Below are 27,766 nucleotides of genomic sequence, written 5' to 3'. Positions count from 1 at the left end.
AGAATGATTGTTGTCTTTATGAATTGATTATCTTTCTTCAGCTGCCGAATTTCTCAATTCTGTTTCTCAGGGTGTTCAGTGCTCTTCAAAGCAAGGAGAATTTTACCTTTCTTTTCCTCTGTTCCTCTGTCCCAGTTCATGCAGTCAAATTGTGGAGAGGGTTCTAGATTTTTTGCCATGTGAGCGTGTTTTTATCTTTCTCCACCTGTCATTTAATTAGACAAGATTAAGGAATGAAATACAAAAATGCATTTTTCCTAAGCAAACAAGGAAGACAAATTTTTCATAGCAAGCTAATAACCAGACAATCAATAAATGTTGTGGATTTGTTTAAAATATCAAATACATTATTTTTGGGATGATTTGGATGAACTGGTTAAAAATTGATTCCCATTCTCCCATTTTCTTGTTGATAAGTCTCCTCAAACATTTTAAAATAAGGATTCTCATTTCTAGAAAGCTCAGAACTGTACGTTAAGAGTGTTTTGGTGGTGCGTGATTGTAATGCTGTGTCCAGTTTTGTGCCTTTTTATTGGAATCCTAACATTCAGTGTGTTTAATCTATAATTTTTTTGGTCAAGGAGAGAAAATCTGAGAGAATGGTGTACGAGAGAAGAGTCAGCTCAACACTCAAAACATTAAAATGTCCCAAACCAACAAGCAAACTAACAACAAAAAAGAAGAAAACAAAAAGAAAAAAACCCCAGAACCATAGCCAAACTATTCCAAAAGTCTGTATTGCATGTGAGAAACCTTTATCAACAGGACTGCAAAATGCTCCACATAAATGTGACTCTCTCATAGTATACCTTCACCTTATTGATTGTATTTCTGTGCTAGGATCAGATCCTGTTAATTCTATATATAGAACTAACTTCCTTGTGTTGCTTATATTGATCTCAATACCAGGAAACTAGAAGGTGCTAAAGGTTTTATTTAACAGAACCTTATTTTACAAGAATTCCAGAGGTGGTCTTTGAGTTAAAAAATCTCTAAGTTTAACTCCTGTTAAACAACCATGAAAAGAGTAATTTGATATGTGTTCAAGTATGGTATTTTGAAGAAGAGCCAATGCAGAGGTGACCTGATCAATAAACTATAATTAAACTGCCTGTTTTTGGCAAGGCTTTTCAACAATTGCTTTTAAAAAAATGAAATTTTGGGGAGGAGAGAGAAGCAGGTTTTTTTTGTGAATTTGTAACCCCATAATGGAATAGAAAAAACCAGAATATATGATTATTTTCATAATGGTAAGAGTCTAATACAAGGTTTCATCTTATCCTGCTCAAGGGCCTGTGCTGGGTCCTGTGTACTTCATCATAAGAATAAATTGTCTGGGAAACAGTGTCTCTTGAGCTTTCCTGGACAGAACCTATATAGGAAATGTGAGCATTATATTTATGACCAAATAATCTTGGCATAATGTTTTCATTTGAATTCTTATTTTGTGTGTGTGCTTCTCTAATATAGATAGGGAGTGAAGAAAGTTAGAAGTGAGTACATATTGATATTTGGGAAGAGATCTTCCTATAGTCAGGTAATAAAAAGAAAAATTTTGAGCGGTACTAAATGAACTTGTGCGTGTAGCATTCCATGCAGGTATGACTGTATGATACGTGTTACCCAGTGCAGAATGTGTAGAAATGGATCCATTTCAAGCAAATCAGGGTCATGTGGCTTTTTAAAATACTGGTGTTGAATTTTTGATCACCTAATGCTTAGACTTTCATCTACCATCATAGCTCTAATAAAGAAGGTATACTAGTACTATATTTAAAACACATATTCCATTCTGTGTGTGTTTTTAAAAAGCTTGACTTCTTGTGTATGATTGAAGTGAATAAATATCTCCAAGCTCAACTTTGGATCCAAATTACTTATTTATCTCTGGAACCTGCTGTGTAAATCACAGCGAGATAAACAGAGTGTATGAAATTTCTATCAATTGTTGCATAGAGATTTTTTCCTAGGGGAGTCTTATGAAATCAATTAATAAATATTTAGACTAGTTATGAGTGATGTTGTATAAAAGTAGGAAGTAGTGGTTGTTTTTATATGTCATTAGGGAACCTTTTTGTAATGTTTTATATTTCTGTGAAATAATGAGTACATGTTTACAACCATAAATTATATGCCTATCAATCCATTGTTTTTCAAAAGAAAATGAAGATATTTTGCTACATAAAATAAGTTTCTGAAAATTAGTTAATTTAGCTAATAGACACATCCTGGCCTAGTACATTAGTAGGATGTTGTGATATTGCATTAATTTTTTAATAAGTGTCTGGTTATTCTCGACTGTTTTTCTGTGAATATTGCTGCCTTTAATATTGATTTGAAATGTGTTTAGTAAGTAGATAGCAAAATTCATCTTGCTGTCATATTCTAGTAGCTATTTTTTTTTCTGTCATCTATTTAAGAAAGCTTAGATCAGTTTTAACCTCCTGATATAAGGAAACTGATGTCCATCACCACTACACTTCAGAAAAGTCATGGGTATATTGTAAAGTACAACATCTTGCCACCGTACCTGTAAATATTTTAAACTGCTAAAGAATTATACTGACCATAGCAGAAGACTTATTCACTTGTGTTGAACAAACACTTGGGTAGTGGGAGACAAGATAGCAATGACAGAAGGAATTTAGTGGTGCTGCTCTAGGTGAAAAAAAAAAAAGGCGCAACATTCTTATTTAACCTTGGTGCTATAGTTTATCACTGTGTTTTGTTCTGAAGTTAAAAAGGAGAAATGTTATTGCAATATTTTTGCACGTCTTCTGAAAAAAATTCAACATGAATGTTCCTTCTGCCATACAAGCTGTTTAACTTCATAAAGCTAAGATTTTACTCCAAATATGTGCAGTGGCAGCTACTAACAGTCTTGAAGTCATTTATGGGGAGTTAATAGAACTGTTTTTCAGAGGAACCAGTTATGATAACATTTTCAACCTCAGGTGATGTTACTATTGCTCAGCATCTCAAAAACCAGATGCCAATGTGTTCGTATTAGTATTATATTTCAAGTTGGTGCCTTTAGGAAAAATCTGAAAACAGCAAATGTATGTGGTCCAAGATTATTTAGGTTTATATCAAATTTGAAATAGCTGTGAGTAGAGGAGACAATTAGAATTGCATCTGAGACACTGCAATGATATTTTGATTCTCATGTGTTTGCACACAAGTTCATGTTTGCAAGTTACAGAGGTTGAGAAAAAGAAGATTGTAAAATACATGTTGTATTGCAAATTTTAAATCTGTAAAATACAGGTTGAATTTTTACAGATTTAAAATTACAATTGTTTGCAGATTGTAAAATGCAGTCAGAATTTTGGTGGCTGTTTGATTCAGTCTCTGTGAAAGCATATGTATATGTAGCAGGCAGAAGCTGCTGGAGAGCTGGTGTATCTGAAAAGTTCAAGTGAGCATAAGGAATCTGTTCTGAAGAAAGAATTCCAGGGCTTGTTATGCTGGTAATATTGTGTAGTGATGGATGGAATGCAGTAAGAAAATCAGTTACCACTTAATCAGTGTTATTTGTCTAATTTTCTTCATGTTTCTCTATATACTACACTTTTGGGATATCTTAATAGCAAACATAAAGAATTTTTAGAATTTCTAGAATTTAAAACATATAGTGTTCCCTGAACATTGAACATGTTTTAGTATTATCTAAATTTACTTTTTTTTCCCCTCTGACTGACTTGAAATGTAATGCTTTATGATTTCATATATTCAAAATGAAGCCTCTGGATTTTGGTATTTTGGCAATCTAATTGTTTTCCTCTATATAGTGTGGTTAGAAAATGGGTCAGGCACTATTGTGCTGAGAATGCGATGTTGGTATTTCTTGGGCTTTCTCCCCTCCAATAAGTGTACTTAGTAAATAGTTAATTTATTTTACATCAGTTACAGAAATGGATGTGGGTAAAAAAAGAAAAAATGAATAGTTTTCCTCCAAATTGATGATTGGATATTGTTCTGAAAAGATTAGAAATAATTCAGACCAGTTTTTAGAAAATGAAAATGTTTCATACTATCTATGAAAATCACATAGGTGGCATGGAGTTCTGTTTTGTTTCTGAGAATTCTCCTGTGTTGATTGCAGCACACTTTTAATGTGTATGGATGCTTCTGTGAATGCTGGTTGCAGGATCAGGATCTAAGTTAGGGGTGCAAAGCAAGAACAGTTAGTCCTTTGAATACAGGACTTAATTATACCAACAGCAGCACGTGACACCCTGTGAGCACTTTTATTTATTACACTGTTCTGAAAAGTGCAGTCTGCCTGTGTTTTAACTACTACATATACAAATGAAATGGTGAGGTTCCTATGATAAAACATGAATACAAAGTGTTCACATGCACAGATTTCATTAGGATTTGAAAGTCACATACAGTTACAAAATTTCTTTGATCTTGTTTTCCTAATAGACTGCTTTTTGGAGCCTTTAACTGTGTTTGTACTAATGATGCTCTGTGAGTTTGTAGAAGAGTAATTACTGCATTTACAAAACTTATTGTTGGGATTTTTTAATCAATTTGTTATGAGGGATGGAAAGCTGTCTGATTAGAACAAAGTTACAGACAGAATGTAAGAGGTTTGTTTCTAAGCTCCAATACTGATTGTTTTATAAATTACAGGTGGAAGGTTAGGTTTCATGCTTTAGTTTACCATCCAAGCATCTTTCATAACATTTCTTTTGTAGAAATGCTTGTGTTATCTCATCGTCTTCTGTTTTCATGCAACTGGTCACATGCTGTGACTTCTTTATTTCTATGGTTTATTGCTGCTTTTCATAAAAATAAGGGTGTGAGAAAGAGTATTCTTAAAAGTAAAATCTTTTTTATCTATTATATATTTAATCTGTATTAGCATTGATGTGGTAGGGCTTAGTTTTGAAGAAGTTTTCCCTAAATTCTCCGGCAGTATGGGTTTGTTGAGTATCTGCAGAATTCAACTCTTGCTGCCTACTTCCAAATGCGTACACATGCACTATGTCATTCCAGCCAACTCCCAAATAACTGCTTTTGAAATTCTTGCAGTGAAGATATTCTCCATAGCTCTGGTGCTTCAGAAGTTCAAGTTTATTATATTAGGTATCTTGAAGACTCTTAAGAACAGTATCCAAGTTCTATCAGAATGGGCTGAGTTCCGTGGCACTGTTTATTTACTGTATTTTGTTGCAATTTTCTTCACTTTTTTCCTTCACTTACTGAATAGATTTTCAGCAATGATCATGCCTACATAAGATCCAGTCAGAAAAAGTCATGTTTAAAATTAGTGTGATCTGAGCTTTTGTTTGAAAAGGCTCCCTGTTCTACTCCAGTGTCAGTAGCAGTTACCTGTGGAAGTGGAAGCAAGCAGCCATGACCCTTCTAGCTTACTTTCTGAGCTTCCAAGACTTGGGTTGTTCTAAGACAGATGCAATATAGTATCCATGGATGGATTTTTGTAGAAGGAATATCTAAGTTTGCTTTGTTTAACATATCAAATTCTTTAAACTCAAACATTTTAATTACAGTGAATATCACAATCTAGTAGTGCCTTCTGAAAATCCTAATATTATACATCAACAGCTCTCTCTAATTCCATGCTAATTTAATTTATAAAACTTAGTCACCTTCGGAGGCATGACATTCCTCAAAAAACTAATGTTTTTTATTTCCCAGTATCTGGTGTTAATTGATGTGCCTGTTGTTTCTGATGAGTATTGCAGTTTTCTAGCTGCAAGAATTCTTCTGTCATCTTCTTTGTATATAAAGATTTCAATATAGGCATCAATTTAAGTTCTTTCTAGTAGCTGTTAATGCATTTATTTCATTTAACTTTCCTGCTATGATCCTGTATTTAATGTGCTGTAATAATCAGCTCAAACATTGTTTGCACTTATGGAGTCTATGTCAAGTCTTTCAGTTCCATTGTGCTTTAAAAATATTTGATATAGCTTTTACACATGTAAGAACTGGCTTCTCAAAACTTCTGTAGGCTGTCAGTTTCATATTTTTCAATTAAGCTTCATCACTACCTCTGCTTGGTTTATGTATGTCACAGGGTGCAAAAACTTGGTAGTTGTTATTTTATAAAGCAGCTTAAATTATATTCCAAAGACTTTTTGCTGCTTCTAATGTTGTTACTGGAAGTGATTGTGGTCTTGAAGTGACCAGTTCCTTCCCAACATTTTCTAAAAGACCATCTAGTTTACTTATAAAATTCTGTATTTATAATCAGCAGTCATTTCACCACAGAGCATTCACTAGTATTAAACAGCCTGCTATCTTACACGGGTGATATTTTTATACCTTACTGTAAAACCTGTCTTCTATCCTTTAGAATCCCTCTTAGTCTCCAGATAAGAAGGATGTTGGTATCATCTACTTATGGGATCATTTTTTTTCTCAAAATATTCTTCAGGCCCCCTTGACTTGTGAGCCCAGAGTGCTCAAAGTATTAAAAAATTTTGGTGTACTTACGTGTAGATGTGGCACTTTGGGACATGGTTTGGTGGTGGACATGGCTGGGTTAATGGTTGGACTACATGATCTTAGAGGTCTTTTCCAACTGAAAAACTTCTATGACTGTATGAGTCTACTTGTCTGTCTAGAATATTTTGATTTTAGCAAAACCAACTTCAAAACCCAGTGTTTCACTTCTTAAGTTCCTCACTTACCTCCTTCAGTGTAGATAATCATGTGTATAATGCAGCATGATGGAGTAGCCCCTGCCCTCTAGTCTTCTGCTGACATTTGTTATAGTCTTCATTTGCAATTTTCAAATTGGGTAGCAGACTGATTTTCTTGTTTCATTTTTGCATTTTGAATTTGTGAGTAACTTAGGGGCTAGACATGTAGATCTTTTATGCTCCCCTTCCTTTTGGAACTGAACTCTAAATGCCATCCAGACTCTCCTTTAAATTAATTGGAGATTCTGTCCTGAGACTCAGTTTGCTAAAGCAGGGTTGCTTGCTTTAAAAAGAATACAAAGATTTATAAACCAAAAGCCTACTATCTGTGTTTGGGCCTTAGCCAGACTCTTGAGTAAAAAAGAGTTTATGGAGTGTGTGTGACTCTCACAGGAGGCAGCTCAGAACCATGGAGAGCTCTTTAAAATTCCAGTATAGGGAATAATGGGCATCCTTGATTTTTTTCTTGTTATTGTTGCTAAAATTAGCCTGAGCTATTCAGAATTGAAGGAAGCTGAAGGGCTAGAAAAAGCCTACAGTGAAAATAGGAACAAGAATGTAATGCCTGTTATAAAAGAGTAGGTGGAAAAAGCCTAACTTGCAAGTTAAGGAATTGTGAGATATTACTGGGGAACAGCTAAACATTGGAGCTGCTGGCTACATTAGTCACATCCTTATTATAATGTGTTCACCACAAAGGAAAATACTGCTTTTCTCACAAATAATAAGTTTATACACAATTATCCTATGAAGGAAATGGCTGTGTTGCTATGTAAGTTTGCTTAGGAAACAGTAAGCATAATATGAGTTTAGGTTTTTCCTCCAAGTGCTTGACTCCCAGGTTGATTCAAATGGTGATTTAAAGTCCTGCATTTTGTTAATTATTATCAGTCTGAAATTCTTGAATGGAATTTCACTAGAATTACCTTTGAGAACATATGGAAATTTAGCTTTTAAGTCTTTTGTTACTATAAAGTATTAATATTGCTTTTATAATCACAGACTTCATAGGGAAAACGAATTTAAAATCTTTTTTTAGAATGTTTAGCTTATAAAATAAAGTATTCTTTGGTAAAAACATCAGGCTTGCTTCAATTGCTGTAGGAAAATTATGTATTTCTGGGCACACAGACACAAAAATCCCATCTTACATATAAAAGAAAATAGCTCACTCATTAAAGCTCATAGCTGCTAACACTCGCTATGGTTTGACAGCAAATTTATGCATTACTGATAGCTGTTATAAATAAAAATGGGGGAGTTCTGATTAACAGTGTAAACTTAAAGTATTGAATTTAAAGGGACATAAAAGAAGCTAAGCAAGAAGCTAATACTGTCAAAGGTGTTTTAAACTCACCTGTCATTTTTCCTTAATAGTGTGTCACACCAATTTTGAGAGGAAAAGGCATTGGCAGCATTATGTGTGGTTTTGACTTGCAACTTCACGGCTCTATTTTATTCATAGCTTTACTATTGTACAAAGGGCTTTGAGTTTTTCAGTTCCTTCACTTTTAAATAAAGAGATAGATCTTAGATCAGTGGTACACTTGAGCCATAATGATGGTGAGGATCACATGCAGAAAGCAATCAATTTTTGGTGGCATGGAGCTCTGCAAAACCTGTAAACCAGTGTAAATTAGACAGCATGGACCTATATGCTAATGCAAGTAAATTGTTTGCCATTCTTGAATTAACACATTAGGTACCTTTTTTTGGTGCTTTTTAATGTGTAAAATTCTTTATCCCAAGAAAAAGAAAACTGGAGTGCCAAGGGAAAATTTTACACGATAAGATTTGCATATTTTGGCAGAGTGGAATTAAAGTTAAAGCAGATACTTCTTTATCATATGGCAATATTACTATTTGCAGTCCCAGTAAAAATTTGTCTTGCTCTAATGAAAGTATTGCATAAAACATTGTTCAATTTGAACTAGAAAATGGTGATCCAAAGCAAGTTTGATTATTTAGTTAATGATCCCATTTGGCATTCTTTCCCTGATGCAGCCCACTCAAAACTGTATTCTGACGTTTCTGTCAAATCACCCAGTCTCCAAGCCTGCCATATTTAAGAAGAAAGTCTTCTAGCTCAGTTCTGTGACTCTTTTTTTCTTTTTCCCTCAGCATCTGAATACTATATAGCCTTCACTACGCTTTGATTTTGCAAAACCTCCTTGTTGCAAATATCACTTCAGTTTTCTTATGGCTGCCAAGTGTCATATATTTTTGCATAACTATTACAAACTCAGCAGCTCTCTCATCTGCCTGTTTTTCATCTTGATTTATAAACATCCAGCTGAGTTGTGAACAGACTGATGTTAAGTTTCCTGGTTATTAGATTTTTTGCATGTTGCTTTGATGCCAGCCAAAAGAGGAAAGATCTTACCTCTGATCTTGCTTCTGATGTTTGCAGGCATTAAGGAATGACATGGGGAAGCAACTGGAAAAGAAAAGAAAAGAAAATAAAATTTAGTGGAGTGCTTCAGCAGAAACAAGAATGAAAAAGTCAAATATTATTAAGGTTGTCCATTGGGGTTTTTTTTCTCCCTCTCTGTTCGTTTCCCAAGGTATCCAGATTATTCTACTGATAGGGAGCTGTACTTTCCCCAAGAAGAGGCAGCTGTACTTTGGTCCCAGATGAGCACTGGAGCAGGAGGCAAACCTTCTTTAAGTTCTGTTAAGAAAGGAATGCACCATTTCCATTTGTTAACTCTCAAATGACCAATGCAGGGCAGAAAGCCCTATTCTCTTCAGCTTCTTGATTCAATACTGTATTTTTAGAAAGCATTTTTGGTGCTTCAGTTAAAAAGAAATGATCAGTTTGGAATCCATTACTTAATGAAATCATCTGTTTAAGTGGCTGTTTCCTTTATCTGTTTTGCACTTACATGTTTAGGAACTACTTTCTCCTACCTTATGAGCCAGATTTATCCAGGTGGAACACCTAAACCCCAGATTTTACAATGTGTTTATTTGTGAGTGTAAGAAACAATTTAATGTCACAAAATCTTTCTTTTTATAGCAGATAAGGTATGTTCTTCTAACTTCCACAGTCTGTTTTTTTATTCGTTGCTTCCAGAGTTTCTCTTCCTCTTCCTGTGTTTTTTTTTTTTTTTTTTTTTTTTTTTTTTTTTTTTTTTTTTTTTTTTTTTTTTATTGGAATGAAGCTTCTGCAAGGGTTATCAGCAGATTATTAACTTACTACTGTGGAGGAAGATCATGCTTGATGTTTGAGTTAGAGGTTTGAATTTTTATTACTCATTGACTGTGGTTATATTAAAGTAGGGTTGTATGGAGTCAATACAGTAGGTCAACAATAAAAAAATATACCTTTACTGTCATGTCATTGTCCTGTTCATTTTCTGAGGTAATTTTTGCCTTACAAAGATTTTTCATTATTTCGGTTTAAATGGAGATAGCTTCTCACTTCACTGTGTTTCTGGTTAATGTATTACCTTAATAGTTAAAAAGGACTGTAAAAATGAAGACTGCTTCATTCATAAATATCCATATACAATATATAATTTCCTAGGAGGAGTGCATTGTTTTTTCAATTGACTGTTTTATCTTTCTAAAAGAAGAATCACCACTAAGTTTTTGTCTCTTTGACAGAAAATCTTGTGTATATTTGACAAGTACGCTGCTCTTTTTCTTTCAAGGTACAATTCTCTCTTTTGTTCAAAATAACATGAATTAAAAAAAGAGAGAAATTACTATATCATTTATGAAGCTCTCACATGTAATATGTTACAAGAATCATGAGCGCCAATATTTTATTACTGTGTTTAATATAGAGTGTGTATTTCAAACTATGTTTGTTACTGTTGATGTGCTGTTGATTCTTTTATCTAGTTTAGAAAAGTAATTACTTCTGATAAGATTCTTAATTCATGATAAACTCTTTCAAGGTCAATGTTCTATGTATAGATTTAGCTTAAAAGCCCCCAAGTGCTGTGGGTATGGATGTCTCTGAGCCACGGCTGTTGTGATAACTGAACTTTTAGGTGTTCACACAGCACAGTTTTGAGGAATAGTTGGTCTCTGATACTAAAAGTACATAAATTAGGGTTTTGATTATTTTTTAGCTCTGACCAGAAGCTATGTAGTTGAAGTAGGATTAGTACTTAATTCCATTGTGGTTTTGTTATTGTTGGGGTTTATTTTCTTCCAGTAGAAATAAATTTATTAACTACAGGGGCATAGGGCCCATTGGCCATAATTCTTATGTGGCTCACTTTAGGTGTTCTCCATGTAATTAGCTCCTCAAAGGAAACCAAATGTTTTTTAACTGAAAAGGTTCCAAGTTTATTTAGGATAACAGTTAGGATAATTAACACTTTAAGTATTGCAAACTCAGTGAATAAGCAAGAAAGAATAAAAGGGAAAAAGTTTTTATGAGGTTTTTCTCTGCCCACATTGCAATTGTAAATGTACTGTTGCTTCTACTTGATAACAATTAATTCAGTACCTTTAAGCCTTGAACTGCATGAAGAAAGCTTATGTTTCTTTGGAAGATAGCAGGAATTTCCCTGAAATTTTGGAAGCAGTATTCTTTTGCTATGGACTTCTAAAGAGCTGTTCAACTTATTTGTGTTTTGTTTTCTCTAGATCTCCAGATCTGTGATTTCTCCAGTGATTATTCTAGTGATTTTAAAATTTTGATTAAAAGAATTTTTTTCCAAGGTGTCCTTAACATATTCATAATTTTTATAAATGATAAAAATACGTAAATGAAAAAAAGATATGAAAGAATATTTGAATGTCCTTCTATTAATTTTATTAAAATTAAGGGTAAATATTCTATATTGGATTTCATTTTTTTTTCCATTTCAAAGTTTTGCCTGGTATTTTGAGCAGGGAGTAACACTTAGAGATGGGGAAACAATTATTTGACAAAACTGCTAAATGGCTGAACTGCTTTAATTGATTATGCAGATTTATATCTTTCATTCTACATGTATAACATCTTTCAGCTGCAAATTTGATGGTATCTGTAAATATTAATGAATCAACTTCAAACATAATTTTGAAGTTGGCAAATATTAACAAGGGAAAATGGGGCCTGGTGAGACTAACTTGTAAAATTTACTCATTAAATCAATACAGAGCCTAAAATATTCTTTGATTTAATTCTTTGGTAGTTAGATCACATTGTATCTAATCTAGATAAAATGAAAGATGGTAGTTAAAAATATTCCAATTGAGTGATTGATATTCATAGTTAATCCATGATTAGCTAAATAACAAGTAGAAAATGTGGTGTTTTAAAAGAAAACATTAGATTCTTTCTCACTGTTATGATAAAGAGTAAATCAAAAGGAAGTTGTTCTTACAGATTGTGAAATTAAAGGGACTTTCTTTCTTTCTTTCAAACAGTTACTAATTTGACTGCAGGAATAGTGGAATTGCATATTAATCTCCAACCTCCATGATGCAGTTGTGTTTGCTTCCTGCTGTCACAGAGAGGGTAAGCTGTTCTTCATATGTGTTGCAAAGATTGGATATTTTAGGGTGGAGTGCTGTCTGCGTGACCCATAAAATTCATTGTACATTTGCATGTTATGCCCTTTAGAATAATATGTTTTTACACACCAAAAGCTGTAAAAGTCCTTTTATTTCATGGAATCACATCATAGCTGGCTTTGGAAAGTTTCTTTGAGGATCTTCTAGTCTGACACCAGTGATCAAGGTAGGGCTGATTGGAGTGCATTGCTTGGGTCTTTGCCCAGCTTCCAGGGATGGAGACTTCACTGACACTTTTTGCTGTACTTTAACCAGTGTAACCATGTGATGTACTAAGTACAAGGAATTTACTCCAATCTAACATGCTGTATAAAATAAGCTGTCATGGGAACTTTTAATAATGAACTGTTTTTTTGCTCATGAAAAACAAATGACTAGCAATTGTCCTGCAGTTTTCTTTTTCTCGATATTTTGAATCAATCTTTTCTACTTTTTCAAAAATTTTTCATCAAACGTTTGTGTTTATTATAACCACTTTTTTTTGTTGTTTTCTCGAGGGATCATTTCCATTAACATCTAATTGATTGATTGATATGAAACTTCTTGAGTATGTGGGTTTTTGTTTTGTGGTTTTGTTTGTTTGTTTTGGCTTTTTTTTTTTTTTTTTTTTTTCCTCCCCTTAATGATTGATATTTATACTTGCGGAGGATAAAAATCCAGACATTTCCTGGGTAATTTGTTCCATTTTGAGCAACAAGGAGATAATGTAAAGGAATATAATAAAATAGAAAGTAAAATTAGAAGTTCTTTTGGGTTGAAAGAACTAAGACCTTGTTCAGTGCTTCACAGATTATTGTTATTATCAATAACAACTCAGGTATTTGTAGTTAGAGATCACTGGTGGAGGAGGAGGCTTATAGGAAATAATTGCATACATTTCTTAATTACTTTTCTACATGATTCTGGCTGAACTTAGGCTTCTGAGGGAAATAGCACTTATTCTCTCAGCTTCAGTTTTTCTGCTACACAGCAGCTTAAGACCTTGAAAAATGCAGTAGCCACCTTGGTTTGGTGATTTCTATCGTGTCTTCACTGATCATCAGTCATTTGGGGGAATTTTTTGATGCTGCTTCAGTTGCAAATGTGGCAACTCTTCAGCTGTTGATCATCTCTCAGTTTGTATTCTATGTATTAAATTTTGATCCTGTTGATTTATTTTGGTTGCATCAGTAAATACTGGCTTCCTAAAGGAAGAATAAATTTGGCACAAGATTACTAATTGGTCATTCTGAGTATTTGTCCTCTGCCTTCTATTCAGAAGGTGTTTTCATTTAAAATTTTTGCAAAGTTGTTTTCAGGTATAAAATGCTATGCAGTTAAATTGAAAATGGTTTCTGTGCTCCTCAGCTGAGCATTTTGCATCAAATACACACTATAAGCTCGAAAATAATACCAGAATCTTCCCCTACATTCATACATCCCTGCTTTGAATGTTTTGTTTGTATTATAACATGTATTCTGCTAAAGCTTCTAAATGAATCTTCAAATGACTCTTCTAAAGTTGATAATCTTGCTTTTAGAGTCAAGGTTTTAATTCCTCAAATCCTAGCAATTTACCTTCTTCATAATCTCTGTAAGTCTGAAAAATCATCAAACTTCTACATTCAGTGACAGAACCTCTTCAGTGAAATTTTGGGAAGGATCAGTCACGTGTCTTTCTCCAAAGCTTGTTCTGATTGATTTTGTGTTCTAACCAAATGAGTGGGCCTGTAGTTTTCACACATTAAGTTAAGGAAGTCCCTCAGTACCATCTCTTCCTTCTCAAATGTTTCATTTGAGAATAATCTGCAGATTGTATCAGATGCATAGACTGTATTTATTCATGTACAATATATGAAGAGAATATTCTGCAAATTGCACAGAGCAATCTGTACAGATATAAAATTAGACTTTTACAGAAAGAAGTAGGGAAAGAGGGAGTTGTGGATGTATGAGTAAATAGTGAGCAAGTCTAATGACTCAGCTTAAGGCCTCTGATATGTGCGAATAGAAGTTAAGAAAAAAAGAAATAAATTTCTACAATAATTAAGTATATGTACGGAATACTACGAATTTTATGTCCTTGTTCAAGAAAAAGGAGGAAGTGGATAGTTTTTATGGGGATAAAAAATTATAACTAAAACAGTGAACTTGACTAGGAAATGAAATTAACTTCATTTTGGACACTTTTAGAACATAAACATTAATACATGCTCTATGAATGGGTTTCTGGTCTCTGGTTGAAGAAAACAATAGATATAATTTGTATGTTAATAAAGGTAATTAAAAAGTTATAGATGAATGAAATGCTTTCCAAATTGTTTCCAGTCACGATTCTAAAAATGTTTGCTACTAAATGGAAAAAGATCTCTTGGGATATATATATATGAATGCTAGAATTAGAAATAGTTACCAGTCCTGGCTTGATCGCAGTAGTGTGCAAAGCGTGGGGACAAGTTTCAGAGAAATGATGGTTAACAAAGTAGAGGTAGACAAAAATGGGAAATTGGATTAATGCAACATAGATTTGTTATCAAAGATTTTTGGTCTGTAGTATTCTGGGTTTACTTACTGTTTCAATGAGGTCAATTTCCCAATGAAACACAGTTGGGGAGATAATGCCTATGTATCCCTTTCAGCATTTCTTGGCAAATAGAAACTTCTATACTGAGTGAGAGAAATCGTGGATGAAAAATAGAATAATTTTTTAGAAAAGGAAGTAGCTGAAGGGATGAAATGACAGGGCCTTGTGAAGCAAGGAAGGGTATCAGCCTGGAGGAGCGACCCTATTAGTGCAGTGGATTATATGTGTTATCTGTCCATCTTGGATGTTTTCAGTAGTGAGAATGTCACAAAAATATAATAGTTTATAATGAAATATAGGTCATGAATTACAGGAGAGTTCTGATGGGGTTCAGAAAAATGTACAAGTATTTTTTAGTTGGGATACTGGAGTGGTAGAATGGGATAAAGTGTAATAACATAAAGGTAAAAGGATAAAAAATAAGAATTTCTGTATATAAGATAGGAGCTTATAAATTTGAAGAGAGATAGATGCAAAATAATTTGAAGTATTATGTCCTCGTAAAATGGTTGCCGACTGCCGAGTAACGTGGCCACGTAAAGAGAAATCCTGTTTTGGGATATATCACAGTAGGCAGGTCCAAGAGAGAAAAGAAAGTAATTGATTCATACAAGACTCCAGCAATGCCTTATGTTACATGCAGAATTCTGATTCAGTTACTGTGTAAAAACTTCATAAAGAATGCATTGTATACACTGTGAATAATATTTGTAAGGTTTGCTTATTTTTATCAAACACTACAGAAGGATTTACTTGTTACTTTTGTCCTTTGATCCTTAGTTTTATCTTAATATCCTAAAAGGATTATTTCCTTAGGCTCTAATCCTTTGTCAGAGGCTGTGCCATCACATTATTATTAAATAGGAGCTGGAATCAGAAAGTTGGTTTTAATTTTCACTTTTATGAGAGCACAACAGGCTAACATTACTTAGAGTAGAATTCTTTCCTAAGAAGGTCATTTTGTTCGTTAGAAATCTTAAAAATCTTAGAAATCTTAAAATACTAATATAAGTTTACCTCTAAGAGAAACTAATGTTCTGAGCTGTATGTCTGGTAACATGCTTTTTGAGTCTTTCACAATTAGTAGTAAAGCATTGTGATAGTTCTTAGAGTGGAATGAAGTTCATGTTTTGTACATTGTACAACTTTAGGTAATACACATGCCTTAAATGTAATGCTGTAAATGATAGCTATAGTGGTGTGTGTGCTTTACTTCATGAGTAATTTTCTCCTTGTCAGCTTACATAAGGTGCACTTTTTTTGAGTGAATCTAGGCCAGTAGGTGGTTGAGCCAAAAGTAGACTTGCTTAGTTTGCTTTGAATTTAATCTAAAATAACTTGAAACCATACATTGCCAAGAAAAATCATAATGCTATTCTGAGGCCATGATTCTGTAGGAAGCAAAAAATACACACTGCGTCACTGAGTTTACTATTGAAAGCATGTTTGAAATAGTACATTGAAAAGAACCTCATTTAGGTCATAGAAGATGTCTGTCCATTTGAAATTATATGGTATTGGGCTATTCCATGTTCTCATTCTTAAGTACATTTTAAAGCTTTAAAATGTAGGCTTTATTGGGAGCAAGATAAGGAGAGATAGTGGGGTGTAGTTTGGCTTTTTTTTGTTTTTGGTGTTTTTTTTGGGGGGGGGTTTGATTAATTATTTTTGCTATAGCAAAATAACTTTGACATGGATGCACATTATTTCTCGTTAACATATTGGTGCTATGCTTCAGTCTCTTTTTTTAGTTATCATTTTAATCAGGTCTCTAGTGTTTCATTTAGTTGTTTTCACTCAGTCATTCAGTGCATTCCAGTGCATTGAAGCAATGCTATTTTTAACCAAATTTTTCCAGTTAATTTGGCAACAAAACATTTTCACATTCTTACAATTAATTGTGGCTTGCATGTGTAGTATGCACAATTTGATTTCCTCATTAAGGCTTGAAGCAGACCCTTGTTTTTAGGTAAATATTCTGTCTTCTTTTCATGGAGTCTAAATAAGCTTGTGACACTAACCACATTTTCTGTGCTATGCAATAAATAAATTTTTTTACAATAAATAAATTTTAACTTGAGTTCCTTTCTCACAGTGTTATTTTTCATTCAACTGATGCATTGAACATTATGTATTTCCAGTGATTCATGGTAGCCACTACTTACCATACCTATTTTGTTTCATTAGATAATGCTGCACATTTTGTAGTGACTTTTTATAATAGACCGACAAGATTAAATTAAACCTGAAAAGCAGCTCACTGTATGTGATAATTTCAACTTAGCATTTGCTTTTAATGTTACTTCCTTCTTATTCTACAAAGCTTTTTCTCAATGTTGGTTTCATGTCTTTAGTGGCTTAAGTAACAAATCAATTGGTAAGGAGTGATAGAGAGCTCCTACATTTAAAAATGAAAAGCATTCATTTTAATCAACATCAATGTACTGTTTATTTCTCATTATGTTGGGAAATTTTATAGATGTCTGTACTCTCTTCATCTTCTCTCTTAGGGTACCAGGAGACCTTTGTAATTTGTATATAGAAGTTTTTGCACTGTTCATGTCCTATCAATTTGCTTCATTTCAGGGCAGCTAAAAGTTGTGTCTTTACAAGCATACATTCAGGAGTGACTGAAGGTTACCAATTTCACTGTGGCACCTGCAGTCCCTCACTGATACTGGCATTAAAGCTGGCTTTGATTTACTATCCTGATGTACTATACTGCTTCTTGCACCCATGCCTAGCACCTGTGACTGGCATTTCAGTGCTTGGTAGCTGGGCTCTTAAAAATGGGAAATGATTTACCTGTGGGATCAGGTTGAAGAACCCTCTTAACTATGTGTAGTGATGAAATTTGTAAGGAAAAGTGGTTTGAAAGATGGTTCTAGAGCTGCTGGGGAGAATGGAGGAATACATTCTTTTTCATTCCATATATCCAGGGTAAGCCTTTTGAATAAGAGATATTTTTTTAACATTATCTTAGAGGGTGACATTGTAAGAATGAACTCAGCCATTCATGGAAACCCTAGAAAGGAAACAAAATTATTCTAAAATTGAAGGGAAAAAAGTTAGCTAATTGCCAGTTTACTATGTTTTGATGTGCTTATGCCCTGGAAAATGACAGGGTATGGGTAAATCTAATCAACTGTAAGACAAGAAATCATGGTAAATCTCAGAGGATAACTAACTGCTAAATTAAAATTGTGACTTTCTCTGGTAAAATAAAAGTAACATAATATTGTTAGATAAAGGACCTTCACTACATAATTATAACATAAATTTATAATAACACTAACAACTGCTATTTAGATATTTTTCTGGCTTCTGCTTAATAAAATATATTTATTGGTACTGTTCTGCCCCACCTTTTGGGTTTGACGGACTCTTATTTAGATATTCAGTGTGAGATCCATGACAGGTTTGAATTGCTACATTTGTGGGCTGCTGCTGCAGTTTTTTTCCTAACTAAAGGCTCATACTTTTGGTCTTGGCAATCTTGAACTTAGTTTACTCTATGAAACCTCATAAACAGCTGTAGAAAATTAAACAAGTATAAATATTGACATTACATCTTGACTTGCTGTCAGGCAGATAGCTGTGGCGTGTGTCTGTATGTGGAGATCTTTCAGAAGCCTGAGACAAGCTATAAGAATTGAACTGTTTTAAAAATGGGATGTTTTTTCCTTTAATTTGATTTATCTAAAGATCTTGTGTGAACTTCGAAATAATGAATGACAGAATGGTTTGGTTGGAAGGAACCTTAAAGATTATCTAGTTCCAACTCCTCTGCCGTAAGCAGGGCTGTCACTCACTGGATCAGGTTGCTCAAAGTCCCATCCAGCCTGGCTTCAAACTCTTCCAGGGATGGGGCATCCAGGGATACTGGATATCTCATCCCTGGAATGTCAAATACTTTGACAAAATGTCAAATACGTTGACATTTTGCATTCCCAGAACAGTAGGAAATAAAAGAATTAATGTGAAAGCCACATTACAGTACAAAGTTGATAGCTGTTGTTGGAACTCATTTATAATTGGATACACCACCTTTGAGATACAGGCTTTTTAATGTTTTCTTTCAGAATGTTCTTCCTATTCATTCAGCTATTTTGGCATCCGTATTTTATATTTAACTCTACTGTGACCTAACTTATGAAAAGAACAGTGACATCTTCAGAGATTGATAAAAATTGGATAAAACCTGTGAGGACTTTGTTGTGTTTAGGCCAATGCTGAACTGATATTTCACAGAATTGCCAATTGCAGCTAAACCCCATTCCTAAAGGGCCTCAAAGGTCATCTCTACACAACTCCACACTGATGAATTACACACTGATTTTTTCCCCATTTTTTGATTTTTTCCTCATAAACATCTAGATGACCTCCTGTTCACTGCTGTTAGACTTTTCCCCCTCATGTTTCACCTTGTTTTCCAAACACCTACAAATATGTTAAGCTGTGTGGAGTCTGCCATGGCTGCAGAGAGGCCCTTGCTCACTCTTTCCACTTAAACTGATTGCCTAGTCTTACTGTACGTTTCTTCTCTTCTAGTGGGGTGGGGACTCAAATGATGATCTGTCTTCTTCCATTCAGCTTAGGGTTTTTGGAACATTTTGGGGACCTTGTTGAATTGAATTTGAAAATCCATATTGACTAAATCAATTATGTAACAATTAGAACTGGTTCTGTCTTGCCTATGTGTTTGTTTACATCTTCAAAAGAACTTTAATACATTTATGGGGCACATTTTGTCTTTCTAAAATTAATAGTACTTTTTAACTTCAATTACTTTCATCCTTATTCTGCAGATCTATTTCATCTTATTATTTCTGCCAGTTTGGCTGACAAGAATATATTAATTTTTTGGCCTGTAATTGCAGGGTTCCCTGCTGTAGCCCTTAGAAGTAATTCAGTTTACTTTTTTAATTTTCCATTCCTTTGCTACAAAGATGTTATAAGTAAGAGGTTGCTCACCTCTGTTAATAATTAAACCATTGCATTCTTTAATTTCTTTAGAACTATTGGAAGAATACCGTCTGTTCCTGATGACTTGTTATATCAATTTTGTGGATTTTTGATTGTCTGATCTACTAACACTGTTGTTTGAGACAGACCAACGCTGCATGTGATAAAGAGGATACCTGATTTGTGAGTCCGCGTAAGCTCGTGTTTTATGAAAAACAGATTGGGGAAAAAAAAAAAGGTCAGTGTTTCATTTGCAAAGTACTCTCTAAACAATTGTGTCCCATCTTGTTAGTCATAAGTGGCTTTTTTTTTTTTTTTTTTTTTGCCTCTTTTAAACATATACAAACTACCCTCTTCTCAAGATAACTAGCAAAAATTTTCAGCATTTTCAGTGCTGTTGAAAACACTAAGCGTTTTCAAGGTTGGAGTTATTGTATCTGGAAGTGTTTGCTTCAGGCATATTTCCATAACTGGGGGAGTTTGGAAGTTACTGCAATTAAGGAAGATTTTGCTCTAGAGTTTAAATGAGTTGGAACTGCATAAAATAACTAAATGAAATTAAAAAGAAGTAAAGATGAAAGAAGGATCTAACAGAATAGAATAATTTGGGAGAAGGTAGATGGGGATGATATCTCAGAGGAAATACAGTGGATTTAGAGATTTCAGAATTCAAAAAGTGGGTTACCTTGAAAATTGAGTCAGAATGGCATATATGTGCCCTCTAAAAAAGGTAGAAATGTTAAATTGCTGAGAAAGAGGAAGAGAGGGAAAAACTACTTAAAGAAGACTCTGGACATGCTGTCAGTTGAAATTTGATATAGATAGATGAGGAAATTTTTCCCTCATTGAATGATATTTTGCCAAGTAGAAAATGAGTTGAGGTGATTTTGCATTTTTTAAAATGGCATGGTGATTTTTTTGTGAGAGAAGGTATTACCTTTGGAGTAGTTTTTTTTTTTTTTTTTTTAAATAGTTTTAATAATAACTTGTCAAACTGAGTTTTATAGTTTGAAACAGCAGAGAAGTGTTTCTAAAGTCATGCCTGATTTTTGAATACTTGTAGATAGCAGAATAGACTGTTAAAATGGCTATAATTAATTTGTTAGAGTAGCAGTGATGATAAAAATGGAGAATAAAGTTAATAAAGGTGAAAAGATGTATTTGTAATTAAATAAAAGCCATTTGTTGATAGTAAAGGAAAATGTCAAGTTTACACAATGACTTTTAAACTATTTTAATGTCTGAAGTGACACATGAAAGGGTAAATATTTCTCTTATAAAAAGCAGCATTTCTTCTGGTCGTTTCAAAGCCAGGGTTAATTGCATATTCTTTGTCATTCATTGGTGAATTCAGAATAATGTTCTGTGGAAAGTTAAAAGCTTTTTTCCTTGTCTCTGTGACAGAAAGTAGTAATATGGTCTATTATTATTCTTGAATGTTAATGACAATACATTTAGCTCAATTGCAGTCCACTATATTTTTACATATCAGAATTATAATTTCAGTTTTATTTTTTCCCACAGAATATAAATGAAGAATGATGCAATATTTTTTGTATATACAGCCTTATAAGAATCTTCTTTAAGGAATTGCAGTAAGACAAACACTGAAAATAACTTTTCTCTGGTACAATGTGTTGAAGCAGAGGAGCTGGAATTGTCCACCTTTGTACAGGCTAAGAAAATGTTTGCTATTTTGTGAGTGGAAGCAGCTCTGGAGTGAATTGAACTTCTGAAAATGCGGCCATGGACTGGTTCCTGGCGTTGGATTATGCTCATCCTCTTTGCCTGGGGAACTTTACTCTTTTATATTGGTGGGCACCTGGTACGAGACAGCGAGCACCCGGATCACTCCAGTCGGGAATTATCCAAGATCCTTGCTAAACTTGAACGGTTAAAGCAGCAAAATGAAGACTTAAGGCGCATGGCAGAATCTCTCAGGTAGGATCTCAAAGTAACTAAAACTGTTCAGAAAATGTTTGAAATACGAGATAGCAGAATTAAATTTTAAGGGTTTCTTGTGGGAGTTTTTGCAAAATTATATTTCACATTTAAAAGTATATGTATAAGTGCTATAAGTAGCTGAAAATATATTGCAAAACCTTTAAATAATATACGTTTGGTTCTGGTCTAATGTAATTATTACTTAAGAACCATTTAATGGTGTGGAAGTGTTACTGTCACAATAACAGAGTTCTGTAGGTGATTCACCCCTCATTGCCAACTTCAAACAAGTGCACTTATTATGACATTCATACAAATTAGAACATCTAGTTCTTTATACTTCTGCATGCAGTAATTGGAGGAGCTCGTTTTAAAATTGCTGAAAATATTTGTAAGCTTGTTGAAGATAAATGCTGACTTGCTGAAGATGATCTGCAATAGATTGCTGCATTATACAAATTCTTTTAAATCTAAATTTTCTTCCTTGCCTTGCTGCTAAACTTGTAGAAATACTTGTAAAACAGTAGGATCATCTCCTTTTTTACAGTTACACAGTCATTGAAATATAACCCATTCAAATTACACAAGTGACTAGAAGAGAGTAAATGATTTTACTGGTGGCAGGGTACTGTTTGCCTCTCACGGAGGCAGTCGAGACAGAAATGATAAGTAGAGGCTAAACTGTATTTTAGGCAGTGATGATTTTTCTGAATACCTTTCTATATTTCATTAACCTTATCTTTATTCTGATAAATATTAAATTTTTGGTGGGCAAGTTTTAAATAATAGCATATACTGTTGATAATTTCCCATGATTTATAAAAATAAACCTAGCAGTTTATATGTACTCTAAACATGCTACAGTATTTCAGCATTCCTTCTCTGTGATTCCATTGATGGTGTCAGGATGCTGGAATTAGATTAAAAACTGTCTTGACTGGACTCCGTTCAGCTTTTTTGTAAATATGTTTTTTAACAATATTTCTCAGAGTTTGTATATCATAACCACAGGAGAATCTGAAATTCTAGTATGAGAAGGCCAAAATGACTTTAAATACCAGTTGAACAGCCACACATGTCCAGGTTCGGGAGTCAGTAGGCTCTCCAGGAGTGGGCCAGCGTGAGACTGGAAGATCATCAAGCATTGTTTTTTGCTGGAAGTAATCTGAGATTGGTGAAGTACTGGACTTCGAGGGAAATGATGCATGACTATATAGGGCTTTTTCATTATTTTTACTGTGCCCAATCCATGGTTCTGTTTACCTAGAAACATCACAAGTAGGTTTTAGAAATATCCTGGTCAGCCTCTGTTATGAAAGTATCAAATCATAATGTGGTACAGAATTTCGGTATCTCATTTCTTTGTTTGTCAGATAGAATAAGCTGTGTTGAAAATATCTATTAGCTTTAAAATTGTCCCATTTGTAGTTTTGTAGTGGTGTGTCTGTTTTAAATGAGGCATTAACCAGAAGTTCATGAATTGAGTATCTGTGTCCTGGAAGAGATCACTGCTGCTGTAACCATACATTATAGAAACAAAACACCTCTTAACTTTAGAAATCCAATTAGATGGAAAAGATTACTCTTGCTCCAGTTTACATCTTCAAGTAAAGACAATTTATTTTAGGCTTTACTGATCAAAGGCAGAAAGACTGGAACAATTATTTGAATATGATTTAATTGCTAGAATTTTTTGTTTTGTATTGAAAACTCTAATTACTGATAGTGGCAGTTGAATCGGAGTGGATAAGACAACGCTCTCCACATCAGTACAGCTCATAAAGGGCATGAGGTAAAAACTCGGTTTTGCTGCCCTTTTCCACTAAGATTTTGTATCTAGAGAACAAAACAGCATGTTTTGTGGTTTAAACATAGCATATCTTATGGTATGCAACAGGGCTAAGATAATGCCTGAAATTAGGAATATTCCAAAAAAGAACTTAAAGTTACTTGTGGATTAGTTTATACAAGATGAGAGCGCCTACCTGTAAAACTGGAACAATAAGCAAACATCTGACTATTTTAGTTAACTTTACTAGTTAAAGTATTTTGGCACTATTAGATAAAACTTTTGCATGGTAAAAATCTCCAAGTTAACAGAATTTACCTTAGTGAGCAAAGAAGTTTTGTGAATGTTGGAAAATTATCATAATGAATATCAGTGCTATATAAGCTAGTAGGGCAGGCAGGAAGGGGCAGAAGGCAGGTATGGTTACAAGAATTAGTAGCTTAAAAAAAGTGTAAGTTGATTTTATGTACCATTTTGAAGTTAGAGAAAATTGGTAATTTGTCTTTAATAGTTAAAATGATAAAATGCATTTGAATACATTTCAATTGCCTGGACTTTCCCATGAAAATGGCTTCCTGTGACTTCCTTATCACCTGATAAGAGCATCAGTCTTCTGGGATGGTTGAAAACAGGAGCTGGACTGTGCTTGTTTCTATCCATCTCTCTATGAATGCCAACATACAATGACAAGAAGTGATCTTGCCACCCTGAGATTAGAATCCTTTGCTGCCAATTTATGTAGCAGCTTCTCATCCCCAAAGACAACAACAACAACAAAAAAGGAAAACCAAAAGTGTGCTCTGTGAGACATACATTATGTGTATGCAAAACCAACCATTCAAAACTTGACAAAGATAATATCTGTGAAAAGGCTTTATAAAATCTTGCTTAATGCTTTTTTGCTCTGTGATACTTAAATAATAGATGAATTTCTAATTCTCTTCTGCTTCCTTCTTTTCACACAAGATGTGTAAGAAGTTGGATTAGGGTTTTAGGACAGGGATAGGTATTTGTTTGGGTTATTCTGGTTTATTTCCCACTCACTGCAAACATTTGTATGTTCGATTTCAAAAAGTATGTTGTTATGAATTTATGATTTTAAAAATATTTTTAATTTATTATCCATATTGGTTAAGAGTAATTCATATTTTTGCAAGGATTTTTGGTGAGCATATTTTTGATACTTATTTTCCTAAGATGTACCTTTGCAAGAGTGCAAGTTGGAACAGTCACATATTTTTGAAAATGACCTGGAAAAAAAAAATATTCTTTAGGAACTGAGTACACTTTTGTGGTGCACTTCTGATTGCTTAAAATTACATCAGGTGCCACATAGTTTTTATGGTGTATTTAAAAAGCCTTAGGTGACAAGTTACTGTAGTTTTTATTTTGCCAATATGATGCTCTGTAAAAACCTTCCTTGTGGGCTAGAATGAGGCACAGATGTATATTAATGATGCAGAAGATAAATAGAATTTGAAGTGCTTTGTATTGTTTGAGTTTTAAAAATTATGTGCATGAATACAGTGAGTTTGGAGATTTACCATAGTCTGTATATGATTATAAACAATATTGTGTGAGCTTATCTGGATTGATTTTAGAAGCATTCTAGATTTCATTAGTGCAAAATAGTAATAAATCTGAGTTTTTTTATAGGTTGTTGTTTTACTATTCTATATCCAGTAGACCTGGAAGAGCCCTTTCAAGGACACTTATTACAGGTGTAGTAGGTGTGACAGCAAAACTGGAGATCTTACTACAGTTTTTGTAGTTATTTAAGTGTTTGTGAGGGAATAATTATCAAATCAAAGTATTACATAATGTTGTTTCCTAAAACAGGTAGATTTACCTAAAAGTTTTACTTACTATTAGGATTATGATATGACTGCTAATGACTGTTCCCATTGCATGGAGATGATACAAGGCTTTTAGGAATAGGAGAGCTTAGAATTACAAATTTCTTAATGTCTCATTTTCTTGGATGGAAACTGTGAAGCTATGTATGCCTTCATCCTTGTTCTAGGCATGCTTTTTTTTTTTTTTTTTTTGCTATACATGAATGCTTTATAGTATTCATGTGCTTCTTTGTATATTGCTGGGTGGTAGTCAAATTTTTGTACTTTAGCGTATTTTGATGGAAGATAAACCTGGCAGTTTAGGAACCTGTAATTTCAGAGTTCTCCGCAGGGAAATAGAGAATCTTGTTAAATAGATTCATACTGTGTTCATGTTATGAATACATCACATTTGGACTATATTTGCTTCCTAGAGTCTTTTAAATATTGCATTTTGTAGAACCTGCAATTCTTTTAATAAATATGATAACCTGTTTCTTACTCTGAATTAGGAGTGTGTGTTATAGAGCAGAACAGACGTGGAAAAGAGCAAAATGTCATCAAACACATAAAACCAAACACCACTATCTCTACACAGACTTCTGAGTGTAGCTTCAGAAAGAAGAAACCAGATTTTAGTTTTGAAAAAGCACTAGAGTACTTTAATATAGCTGGTGCTGAGGATGGTGGAGAATCCAAACTCAAGATCAATTAATCATAAGCAACTCTATTAGTAGTTCTATCAATTACTCTAGGCAGTTTTGGGTCTATTAAACCTGTAGAAAGCGTTAAAAGGGACTTGGATAGACTAGCTCTGGGTTGATAAAAATTTGAATACTAAAGTACACTTTTCTACTACATGTATTTAAAATATCTCAGGTTTGAAGCTCAGGGTATTGCATAGGCCAGTGTGGGAAGAATGAAGATAATTGAACTAAATCGTGGGCACCTCTGCTCCTTTTACTGGTTTTTGTGCAATTCTGAGTTAAGGGAAGGAAGACATGCACTGGATATAAATCAGTGCTGATCAGGGCTGTGCTGATCTAAACTGATAAGGGATGCTTGCTCTTTATTTGCAGATAACATTGACTATTTTATTTCTGTTTTATTTACTGAGGAGGTTTTATCTAAGAAGGATAAAGTGACAGCCTGTATTCTTTTTGTTTGTGTGTGCTAGTGGTCATTAATAGTTGAACATGATTCACTTCTTGGAAAAGAGAAAAAAGTGAAAGAAGAAAAGACAATCATAATGTGGCCTTAGTTAGTTATAAACCTTCTAGCTCCATACAAAGAACTTGGATATAAATGAAAAAATGAGAAAGTATTTGAGTGTGAACTTGTGAAATCTTACATTTTTCCTTTAGCTGATAAATTAGTGTAACCTTTTAGATACCTTGGAAATAGGAAAAGGTTAGAATGATTTTTATAATTTATGGGTTTTTAAAAAACTATTTTTACAATTATTTTACACAGTATGGCAGTTCTTCTAGCTAAATTGAATGTCACTATGATTAATTTTTAAGGGGTTCTTTTTGCCTTCAGAGATCCAGACTAGAGATCATTGCTTTGTCATTGCCCCTCTGTCTCCTGAAGGTGATGAAATTGTGGCCTCAGTCATGTGGATTATGTACACAGAATTATTTTTTTTATCTGGTTTACTAACAAGGGACAAAGCAGAAACAGGTTATCTCTACAACATAATCTTTCTGATGTTTAAAGTTACACAGTAATATCTTTATTTGATGAGTCGATTGTGGAAAAATAATTTATATTTGCTATCAGATGGCAGGAAGCAGCATGCAAACATCACACCTTGTAACTATTGAGAATTTAAATAAACCCACTACTCTGTTTATTAGCTTGACTGACCATTTAAGTGGATTATAATGGTGTTTATTTTGTGTTCATAACTTAATTTACAGTTTTACTGTAGTAATAGCTGAAGAATACTCTGTACTAGATGCTTACTGGTGTGGTGTCTATTACTGCTTAGAATCATCTTAATTTAGATGAACTTACTTTAAACTCATCTCTCATATTTTAAGGAGTAAAATAGTTGTCAAGACTTTAGTAAGAATTCCTGTTTTTCAATAGGAATTCTTACTCATAAGTATGCATAATTACTAGGATATTCTGCACTAGGAATTACCTGCATACAGGATGCCATAGGCAAGGATTTTAATTCAAACACTTCTCCCTCAAATGTTGTCTTAACTCCAGCTCAGTTGAAGTACTTATAGGGGGTAATAACAGCCAAGCTGTGCTGGTTGCAGAGAAGAATCTTTTCCTTAATTTTGAGATTGGATGAAGGTGAGAAAGACAGCAATTCCAAGTCTGATGAGGTAACAGATGTAGACACAACTGAAAAAAGAATAAGTTATCTTAGTTTCATCTTAAAAAGATGTGATTTTTGGACGTCCAGGCAACTAGCTTAGAGAATGTCCCCACATCCCAGCTCTTTTATCTAACA

The 27,766-nt window shown here is 33.7% G+C and overlaps 1 protein-coding gene across 3 annotated transcripts in view; it reads left to right on the top strand.

Annotated features, from left to right (window-relative positions):
- FUT8 (fucosyltransferase 8) overlaps nt 1–27,766 on the top strand; it is a 75,254-nt gene that overhangs the window by 7,685 nt on the left and 39,803 nt on the right. For 2 of the 3 annotated variants that reach the window (XM_066321071.1, XM_066321069.1), the window contains exons 2-3: nt 12,054–12,144; nt 21,253–21,669. In XM_066321071.1, coding sequence (XP_066177168.1) covers nt 21,467–21,669 — 203 coding nt within the window. In that variant the 5' untranslated portion in view covers nt 12,054–12,144; nt 21,253–21,466. Of the gene's footprint in view, nt 1–12,053; nt 12,145–19,779; nt 19,912–21,252; nt 21,670–27,766 lie in introns of all 3 variants that reach the window. The other variant, XM_066321070.1, reaches the window with a different exon arrangement.

The sequence above is a fragment of the Sylvia atricapilla genome, chromosome 6 (genome assembly GCF_009819655.1).
Source record: "Sylvia atricapilla isolate bSylAtr1 chromosome 6, bSylAtr1.pri, whole genome shotgun sequence".
Lineage (NCBI taxonomy): Eukaryota > Metazoa > Chordata > Aves > Passeriformes > Sylviidae > Sylvia > Sylvia atricapilla.
This window is presented reverse-complemented; position numbering and strand designations above follow the sequence as displayed.